Genomic DNA, 11,020 nt, shown 5'->3' on the forward strand with positions numbered 1-11,020 from the left:
CGGGAGCGGTGGCTCTGGGGGCTCAGGCGGCTCGGGCGGCGGCGCTGGCGGCCCGGGTGGAGGCAGCGGGGCGGGCTCGGCGGCGCTGTGCCTGCGCCTGGGCAGGGAGCAGCGGCGCTACTCGCTGTGGGACTGCCTCTGGATCCTGGCCGCGGTGGCCGTGTACTTCGCGGACGTGGGCACTGACATCTGGCTCGCCGTGGACTACTACCTGCGCGGCCAGCGCTGGTGGTTCGGGCTCACGCTCTTCTTCGTGGTGCTCGGCTCTCTCTCAGTGCAAGTGTTCAGCTTCCGCTGGTTTGTGCACGATTTCAGCACCGAGGACAGCACCACGGCCGCTGCCTCCAGCTGCCCGCAGTCTGGAGCCGATTGCAAGACGGTGGTCAGCGGTGGGTCTGCAGCTGGGGAAGGCGAGGCTCGTCCTTCCACGCCGCAAAGACAAGCATCCAACGCCAGCAAAAGCAACATCACCGCCACTAACAGCAACAGCAGCGGGGCCACCCGGGCCAGCGGCAAACACAGGTCTGCGTCCTGCTCCTTCTGCATCTGGCTCCTGCAGTCACTCATCCACATCTTGCAGCTCGGGCAAATCTGGAGGTACCGTATCAGGGGTGGGGGACAAGGGAGAGTCACTGCTGCTACTACATCCTCACTGCTTTGCTTTTGCACGAAAATCGTTCACGATTGTTGTGATGGTTACCCTAGTCACACTCTTTCAGTTGCTGTTGTTGTGTGTGTTTATGTGTGTGTGTTTCAATGGGGCTTGTAGTTTTAAGAATTTTTAAAATCAGCCTAGAGTGGGAGGGGAGTGAGAAACCAAGGAAGGGCAGCAAAGTGGTTTTAATCACCTCATCCCTAATGTCTTCCCACTGCCTCACTTGCTTCTCTCTCTTCATATGCTACAACCTTCCCCCTCCCCATTTTCAGTGAATAGCAGAGGATTCTGGTCAGGTCTTTTAAAATGTTTTTATTATGTTGAATTTGATGTCAAAGTTGCAATCAGGATTTTTTGTTGTTGTTGTTCCTTTGGAAAAAATACCAATTCTGTTTAGATGGGAGTTGTACACATCAATCAAAAGTAGCCACATTTTAATGACCACTGCTAGAGAAGTACTAAAAGTAAAGCACAAAAAAGGCACTTAACTTGTCATATAGAAGCATACATATATCTCCAAGCATGAGTAAGTACATTTTGCAGACCCAGACTTACTTATCTGTTGCACCTTCTGATTATCTTGCAATATCCCCACATCTGTTTTTTTTTTTTTCATGTGAATGAGAACCCTTGGTGTGTCCTATAAACTTTAATTGTAGTTGGTATCTTCACTGGCTGCTTTGCTACTTAGTATCTGATCTACCAGATCTTCTTAGATGTGATATGATATATATATCACTTCCAAACGCAAACTTGAATACAAGCCTAAACTTGTTAGACAGGGGCATATCAACCATTCCATTGATTTATGGATATTGTAACAGAATGCTCAGGAATGTGTTCTTTTGACTTTTGTTTTAGTAGGTTTTGAAAACAGTATTGAATATCTCCAAAAGTTAAGTATGTGGAATTATATAGATGCTAACATCCAGAGCTTTTATGGTTTTAGAATGAGTTAGTAAATCTATAGTATAAGTAACATGTGGAAACTTCCTAGAAAGTGTACCAATATGGGACAGCACTCTGCTAATCTAGTGTTCTTCTTAAATTTTATTTTTATGTGTTTTTGTGATAAAATGTAAGTCATTAACTATACCAAAGTACCTGCTTGAAAACAACTCAGGGTTTGTGGAATGGAACACACACTTCTTTCGGTTTATTATGAACAGAAGCATTTTCATCTGAGAACAGCAAGTGTGATGGTTTCACCACCTTCTTAGGACCAGTACTTTGTAAACCAGAATAAACATTGCCAGAGATGGTGACTTCCCACATTGTGAAAAAAAAAATTTAAGCAGATACTTTCTGGAAAAGTGATGTATGTTATGCAGTCAGACAGATTGACATTGGAAACATCTATATTTTGTAGTCACAGGACTCTTGGAATGTAGGTTAAATGTGATAGCTCTATTTTCCATAGATGTCTGTTGGGAAGGCTTATAGCTTGATGCCCTTCTTAATGTATGATGAAGAACTAGAACCCTTGATTTAATTACTGAAATTATTTATGACCGCTATGCAGATGATTAGCATTTTAATCTGATAATGTGGTAAATGAGGCTTACAATTTCATTTGTTAACTTTTTCAAACTTTATGCAAGATTCCTTTTAAAGTTGCCTTTAAAGTTTCTCGATATACAAACATATAGTATAATGCAAGCACTTCTCAGTTCTATTAATTAAAAACTATGAATTTTTCCTACACATCGATACATTTTGAAAATCTATCAAATTCTGCCAATGAATACTTTGCTTTATGTTGTATGTACTGACTCTTCTAAAAATGAGAAATGATGCTCAGTTTTCTCAGGAAGTAATATGCAGAAAATGGGAAATAGGAAAAGATAAAGGCCTACAAACATCTTAGGGAGACCACAGCTGCTGGACCAATTGTACTTACAGAATAGATATCAAGGGGGAAAAGCGATGGAAGGGTAAGGTTGAATGCAGAGAGAAAACCATAGTCTGCCAGCCAAAGGCATTAAGTGACCTAACCCTTGGAGGAACATGTGGCTCCTTTTTTGTTAAGCATTTCTGTAGTATTTTCATTAAAGGCAGAAGTATTATTATTAGAAATATTATCAGATGTTTGTGAACATTTTCAGAATGATGTGTTTAGTATGGAAACCTGAATTATCATCTCCTTTAACTGCTCTTGGATTCTGGCTGACATATTTTGGGGATTCCGGCTGACATATTTTGGGGATTCCAGGGTAACTTGATGCAAGCATAATCTAAGACTAATCAGCCTCATTTTCTCTTTATAAATAATGTTTATAAAATTTTTTGACCTAATAAAAGAAATTGTAAAGGGATAAGAAAGCTTATGATATTTAACGTTCAGATACATTCTAATATGTTCCAATTTTTCCGAGTGTTGAACATTTGAATGGAAACTTTGGGGTAGAAGCATCTTTGATGATAAGCTGGTGAAATGTGACTCATCTCAGATTATTGTATTAGACATAGTCCAACATCTTAGACCACTATGAGACCTTCGATTAGACGTATTCTTCTGCCCCTTCTAGCTTTCCTTTTCAACGCACTGCACAAATATTGCAGAAACACCAAGTTACTGAGTGGGTTCAAAGCTCAGAGGTCATTATTCATGTTTTAACACGCTACTTTCTGGGATCAATAAAATAGATTTTAACTAGGTTGGTAACTGTTCATTGTATTTACATAAAATTCTAGTTCTTTTAGGGAAAGGTTAGATTCTAAAAGCTTTCTGTGGATAAAATCTTTTGAAATAACATCAAAGTGTTTGCTTGTACAGAAATGAGCCATTTGTAACTTTGTGGGCAACATTTGCATGTATTTTTCCATGTATTACAAATGCAACTGCTGAAAGCAATGATACATATTCATTTTAATTAAAGTTCACTAATGGGAAATTAATGGCAGCTTTTAAAGTCACAGGAGGTAATACTGAGAAAGAGCCATTTGAAATAATGAAGTGAACTTCTGCTGTCATGTAAAAAGAGCAATTATGACTTTAACTGATCTGTGCCTGCAAATGAATTAGAAGCTGTGTTTCTTTATTTATCATTTCATATGATTCCAGAAATTACTAAGAGTGAAGTTTAGCCAGTGGGGATCAGAAATGCCCAAGTAGGACAGTTTTTAGCCCCCATGCCCATGACAAGTTGTTTCTAAATGTCTTTTTCCTTCAATATTTATCAAATTTACTCTCGCAATTCTATCTGAAATTTTCCTATGTATATATGTACCTATTTATTTATTTTTTTTTCTAGGAAATAAGAACACTGTAAAGAATAAGCCCATTAATGGATGCAGAGTCAGGAGGGTTTTCACCATTTTTGGTATCTTGGTTTTTCTTTGAGGATCTCTATAGTGAAAGGTGATAAATAAAGACTCTTACTGAGCTTGCTATTCTACCCTTGCTATTAAAAGGTATCCCATGTTCAAATAATTAGGGAAAATGATAGATCAAAAAGTTAAACACTTTTCTTATAGCATGACTTCTTAGTGCTCATGTGCAGTTGTCAATAATTTTTGAGGTAACATCTATTAAATATGTTTGTAATTATGTGGAATACAAAGCCTCTGAGAAACATTGTTCTATACCATTCTTAAACCTGCCCAAACAAGAATAATGACAACAATCTTATTTGGTATTTGAAAAATCTATAAGTATTTTTTTTCATTCCGTATCTCATCTAAGTTTTACAATAACTCAAGAGGAAATTATTAGTATCTTTACATATGAGAAAACTACCTCAGAGAGGTTAAGTAACTTGCCCAGCATCACCCAGTTATTGTGTGGTGGTATAGTTAGGATTCAGAGTTAAGCTTGTCATAAAGTCTGAGTTCTTTCTGGCTCAATTGGCTACTTTCAATTGCCAACTTGGACAAGAATGTGTTTAAACAACAACAAGAAGAATTTAACTTTACTAAGGATGATCAAATAGGAAAGGGAGCTGCATTTTAGGCTGATTGGGGGAATCTTTCCAGTAACACACTATTAGTCAAATAATAGAATAGGGACTAGAGCTCAAATGGTCTGACTCTTAAATCCAGTATTTTCCTTACTATATACCAGTTAGTCACACTAAGCTTTTTGCATCAAATTTCAGCAAAGAAACATGATCTTGTATTGAGGTTAATGATTAAATTGCTTAGTTATTTGCAAATGGTTGAGGTTCTAGAGGAAAGCAATGGGTAGGAAAATGCAAAGGCTATAGAACTAAAGATGCTCTATAGATTCTGAATCAGTCCTGGATTCTGATGGGTTAGGCAAGACTGGTGCCATTTGCTCCTTCATCAAATGTCAATTTTCTGCATATTTGTGTTCCCTCTCTGTAAATATTAATTATTTATTCATTGAACATATATATTGAGTGCCCAGTACATGCAAGGTACTGTGTTAGCTACTATGTATCTCAAGCTGAATAAGATACACTTCTTTTCTGGGAATCTATGGTGAGCCTAGTGAGCAAGACAGAAAGCTAAATAATTTCAATATAAGAATAAGCTCTATGATAGAAACAGGAAACACAAACCACATTGGTGGTTCGGGTAATACACTCTGGGGAAGGTGATATCTATAGGAAGGTTTGAAGGATAAGAAAAAGCTGCACTTGAATGTCATAGGACATTGACTTTAGAGCCCTGAGCACAATAGTGCATCAAGACAAGGAGGCAAAAAAGAACAAGATGGGTTAACTGCTTATGCTCCAAATATGGGTGAGGGAGAGCAGCTATCCATGAGGATGGAGTATTCCTTGGGCAAGATAATGGAAATAATTTAGATTTTATTCTGAAGACATAGAGGAGACTTTGGAGGATTATAAGGAGTACGGGTTAACAAAAGCGTTACCACATTGTTACAAAATAGAAGAAAGCTGAAAGGTGTCATAGAGGATTAATGCCTCTCTGACTCAGTCATATCTCTTCCACCATAAAAGCACATTGACCACACAGGATTTGAGATTGGATGGTACTGGGGCATATAAATAGATCCAACATGGTAGAGAGTTGTTTATCCAAAAAACAAATTGGTTGAAATGTTTAACTTTATCTATATGAAAGTAAAAATTCTTGGGCAAAAGTTTATTTATTTATTGGTACTGGGATTGAACCCAGGGGCACTTTGCCACTGAACTACATCCCCAGTGCTCTTTAATTTTTGAGACACGGTCTTGCTAATTTGATTAGACCCCCACTAAGTACAGGCTGGCCTCAAACTTTTGATCCTCCTGCCTCAGCCTCCTGAACAACCAGGATTACAAGTGTGGGCTCTAAAATTTAATTTTGAAGAGATTTTCCTTAGGATACAGTGGTCTTTCATACACACACACACACACACACACATAGCTGTTGATGGGCCTTTATTTTATTTGCTTAATTATATGTGGTGCTGGGAATCAAACCTAGTGCTGTACACATGGAATATTCTTTACCTTGTTGCAATTTAGGTTTCCTGATCCTTATATTTCTGCACTACTTTCAAATTTCCAGAGAGCTCTATCTTTTATTTGATCCTCAGAATGACCGTTGAGTTACTGCTTTCATTTTGCATATCTGGAAGTTGAGACAGAATTTTAAATGCTATATGCTTTAGGTCATATAGTTTTGGGAAGATTCTAGGTTAGAATTGAAGACTTATATGGAAGAAGAAAAAGCAATGGGAAAAAATGGTTGATGGGATTGAGGACAATTAAAAGTAGAAGAAAAGTCTGAAGACTTGAGATAACTCTGGAAGGGCTTAAGGATTATAATGTGGTAGAGGCATTGGAGTTTTATGTAAGCCCTCTGATGCACAAGGGATGTAATCCCTCTGATGCACAAGGATGGTACTAGAGTTGGGGATGTAGCATAGTGATCAGGCACTAAACTAGCATGCATGAGGCCCAGTTCCATCCCCAACATTGCAAATAATCAAAGAGAAATAAAACACTAAGCAAAGAAACAAAGTTTCTAAAACAAAACAAAACAAACATGGATGAGACCTATAGGAAAGATATTTGAGGTGATGTAAGAAAGAATTTTTAAGTAATAAGAGATATTACAGATCAACTAAGACTTTTTGAAGCGCTAAATTCTTATCATTCGGGTGTACCAGCATAGTTTGAAAAATTAGGTAATGATGTAGTAGAGGGATTTTATCATACAAAAGGTTACACTATAAGATCATCTTCCAGCTCTGAGATTTCATGACAAAAACTTTATTATTACATGCTGCTCTAAACATAGCAGACTAAATTTTTCTTTTTGTGGGTAAAAGAAACAGAAGGCATTTTTCTTGCAATACTGCAGTTGTATCATTTTGAAATCTATTCATTGGTTTTTGAATCCAGTGTCTCTAGAGCATCGCAAATCCATAAAATACCCCTGAGTGCTGGATTTGGTATTTAAATCTTTGAGTTAACTGATAGGCATAAATCTACACAAAATCAGACAACTCCTTGTGCATTTACTTGAATTTTCTGTATGAATTGGAATAATTTTCACATAAATCTATATGGCGGCTATGTCTATGAGCTACCTTTGAAATAGTTCACAGAAAGGTTGTAAATTGTTTCCATTCACTTGAACCATGAACTCTTTGTTTCACAAAAGTGAAAAAATTTCTACTTACCCCCACCCGCCACATGCACATAATTTCAGACTATCTTAACAGAGAAGTGAGTATAGTATCAATACAGATGTATTCTCTCTGTTTTGAATGGTGTCCATAAATCCCTGGGGTAGTGGTTTTGAAAGTCTTTGCTATGTCATTTACAAAATTTTCCTTAATGATTGAATATTTAAGTGTACAACATGCTATTAAATATGTTCTGTATTTTATGGTTTTAGATAGTCTTCCTCCAAACTTAATAGCACCAATAACTGGGTCACTGATATGTGCAATGATTCTCTTTATATGCATTCACTGGCTCATCTGATTAACTCATTTCTTTAACTTGCTTTCAGAATTTGCATGGCACACTAACTAGATCTCTGAAATCAATACTAGGGATTAGATTTGTATTTAAAATTATTATGCATTATGAAATATAAAGTACTATATGATTATAGTTATGAGAAAGTATTTGTAAGGTGTGATTTTACAAAATATTTCTATTGTGTTATTGGATTTGGGGAAACATCACATTCAGCAATTCTCAATAGCAAATATGCCCTTGAATGACATTGCGTGATTCTGACCACAATATCAAGTTACTTCATTCCTTGATGTCTATGATTGCTAATGTCATAGCTGGTCAAAAAGTAATTCTATGGGCAGGTCCTCATAGAGTTATTTTATTTGTTGTGAAACTTAATATATATGAATATATACTTAGTGAATATTTAAGGTTCTGTGAATGAAACTGTGCATTCTTTTTTTTTCTTTATGAGCATGTAACTAAACTTGCTGTTTGGTTGCATCTTTGAGTTTCTTTTTTTTTTTAATTTTTTATTGTTGGTTGTTCAAAACATTACAAATTTNCTTTGAGTTTCTTCTGGTATAGTGAATCAGAAAAAGTGCAATTTTATCTAGAAAGGTAAAACAAATCTTTCTCTCATTTTTTCCACATTTTTATTGGTACATCATAGTTGTACATTGTTTTCATCAGCTTTTATACTGCTGTGACTAAAAGACCTAACCAGCACAATTGTACAGGTGGAAAAGTTTATTTGACGGCTCACGGTTAAGAGTTTATAGCCTATCTACTCCAGCCACACCCCACTTGCCTTCAATCACCACTCAACTAATCCCATCAGGTGATTGATTCATTGATTGGATTAAGGCTTTCATGGCTCAGTTGTTTCTTCTCTGAAACTTCTTGCATTATCTCACAAGAGAGCTCTAGGAAGGCATCTCATATCCAAACCATAACATGCATAATGGTGGAATTTGTTGTTACCTATTCATACATGCACATAATGTAACAAGGTAATCTGGCCTATATTATTCCCCAGTATTTTCCCTTTCCTTCCTTATGCTCTTCTCTTGGTTCCTTTCCTCTATTCTACTGATTTCTCTTTGGTTTTCATGAAATATCCCCCCACCACCTTCCCCACCTCCGACTTTTTCCTCTCTACCTTCTAGATATGAGAGAGCACCTAAGACCTTCTGAGTTTGGCTTATTTACTTAATGTTTTCAAGTGCCATCTATTTTCCTGCAAATGACACAATTTTATTTTTTTTATAGATAAATAAAATCCTTTGTGTTTATATACCATATATTCTTTAACCATTCATTCATTCATTGATAGACATCTGGGCTGGTTCCATAATTTGGCTATTGTGAATTGTGCTGCTATAAATATGAGTATTGCATGTATCACTATAGTATGACTTAACCACTGAACCACTGAGCAACATTCCCAGCCGTTTTTTTGTATTTTATTTAGAGACAGAGTCTCTCTGAGTTGCTTAGGGCCTCCTTAAGTTGCTGACGCTGGCGTCGTACTCATAATTCTCCTGTCTCAGCCTCCCAAATCTCTGGAATTAGGTGTGAACCACCATGCCTGGTGATATTAGGCTAAATTTCATGAAGTTCTAGTCAACCTCTGAGAGAGAAGTGCATCTTGCTTTGCATTACTGATTTTGCCAAATAGTGTAGTCAGACTGGAGAAGCTTTAGGATAGATATTTTTCATTCAATTCTTACCCATGCTTGACTATTTGAGAATCTGCTTATATCCAGAATTATTAAGAGTTTTTTATGCTTCTATCCACCTACTTATAGTTTATAGTCATGTTATCATAAAACTGAATCCCATGTCTGTGTGTGCACAGAGCCAATACTGTTTGCTGATTGCCTAAAGAAGTGTTGAAATGGAAATAAATCAGGTAGTTTGAAGGACATCATTAGACCTTTGCTAATCCTAAAACAGGAGAGGGCTATCGTTAGATTCCCAGTGATGGAGCTTTATTAGAGTGACATTAGTCCTTTCGGAAACTGGACTAAGTTGAGTGTCAGAAGAGATGATTTGGCCAACTTTGTTGTGGCAGACCAGGCAGGTCATCTGTTCTAGGCTGTGTGTAACTGTGTGTGCAGTTGACATAGCACAGCTTTTGTGACACCATTGAAGTTTAGAGATTTTGATTTCCTCCTTCTGGGTTTTAGTTTTCTATTTGTGAATTGTCAAAAAACTTTACCAGATTTTTTTCTAGGTCTTCAAATTTATTCTGTTCTTATAGATTATTTCATTAGCATCAATCATATACTGGGAAGTCCATGAGTTCCTCCAGGGCTACCAATAGAGCCTTTCTGTTTTTGTAAATCACAGGGGGTTTCCAAAGGAGTTTCCAAAGATGTTATTATTAGTGTCAAAATTCCCGGGAACAGATATTATTTGTACATGGAGACTTTTAAATTTTTTTTCAATAATACAAGTAATTCTATGCCATTTCTGAATTTAGTTATGATGACACAAAACCATTTTCATGAGAACACATACTGAAACTGATCACTAATTCTAAGATACATACAGATAGACTTGGAAGTCCAAAATCATCATCTACATTTCAGTAGTGTGGTCGCCCAGCTGGAGTGCTGTGATTAGCAAATAACAAAAATGCCTCCCAGGCTTTAAGAGAACTATCCATTATGTCATTGAGAGGACTGTTGTCAGAGCTAGATTTGCTTTTAAATTAAAAGCTTGTCTTGGGTTGTGCTGTGGCTGATTTAATATTGCCGGAGATTGAATTTCAACTCTTTACAAAGATACAACAGACCTATGCTTGTTAAAGAACAGGGATATGTTGCATTCTGGTAGAAAAGAACATGGCATTAACCCTTCCTGAGTGGGAATAACCTGGACTCTAGGGTATTAGGAATCATTCTAAAGCTGAACAATTTTGAAGCCCAACATTTGATATTTTTAAAGTTTTGAAAATTTGAAGCATCTCCTTTAAGGTCTTCTGAACTAAGTATGTCAGAGTGTTTTCTCATCTGCATGATTCATAAACAGGCTGTTTGAATCAGTTCCACTTCTTTTGTTTAATTTATACATATGCCATATTTCTCTGACAGGGGAATCCTTTTGTGCAAACAGAGAAGTGGGCTGTGTGTGGGGTGAGTGAGGATGAGTCAAAGGGAACATCATGCATGTAGAGATGAAGTGGGATCTTCAGTGGCTGTGACTTGAAAAAGACTTGAGCTGACTTCAGTTTGACTTCCCATCAAGTACACTGTATTTAAGAAGGACAAAGTCACCTTTCTATACACCAAGAGAGGAGAGGTTTCATCCATATAAAAAAAAGTCAGACTTTCTTGACTACTTACTCCTTTTCCTCTCTTTCCTTCTCCTCTCTCCTCTCCCTCCCACTCCTCCTCCCCTCATTTTCTTGATCCCCCCTCCTCCTCTCCCCTTCCCTTCTCCCTCTTCTCCTCCTTCTGCTCCTCCTCTC

At 37.3% G+C, this 11,020-nt stretch overlaps 1 protein-coding gene across 1 annotated transcript in view; it reads left to right on the forward strand.

Moving 5' to 3' along the window:
- Nucleotides 1–11,020, forward strand: part of Xkr4 (XK related 4) — a 462,270-nt gene that overhangs the window by 27,211 nt on the left and 424,039 nt on the right. Inside the window, exon 4 of the mRNA XM_048782841.1 lies at nt 7–597. Coding sequence (XP_048638798.1) covers nt 7–597 — 591 coding nt within the window. The remainder of the gene's footprint in view (nt 1–6; nt 598–11,020) is intronic.

Source organism: Marmota marmota, unplaced genomic scaffold (assembly GCF_001458135.2).
Source record: "Marmota marmota marmota unplaced genomic scaffold, marMar, whole genome shotgun sequence".
In the NCBI taxonomy this organism is placed as follows: Eukaryota; Metazoa; Chordata; class Mammalia; order Rodentia; family Sciuridae; genus Marmota; species Marmota marmota.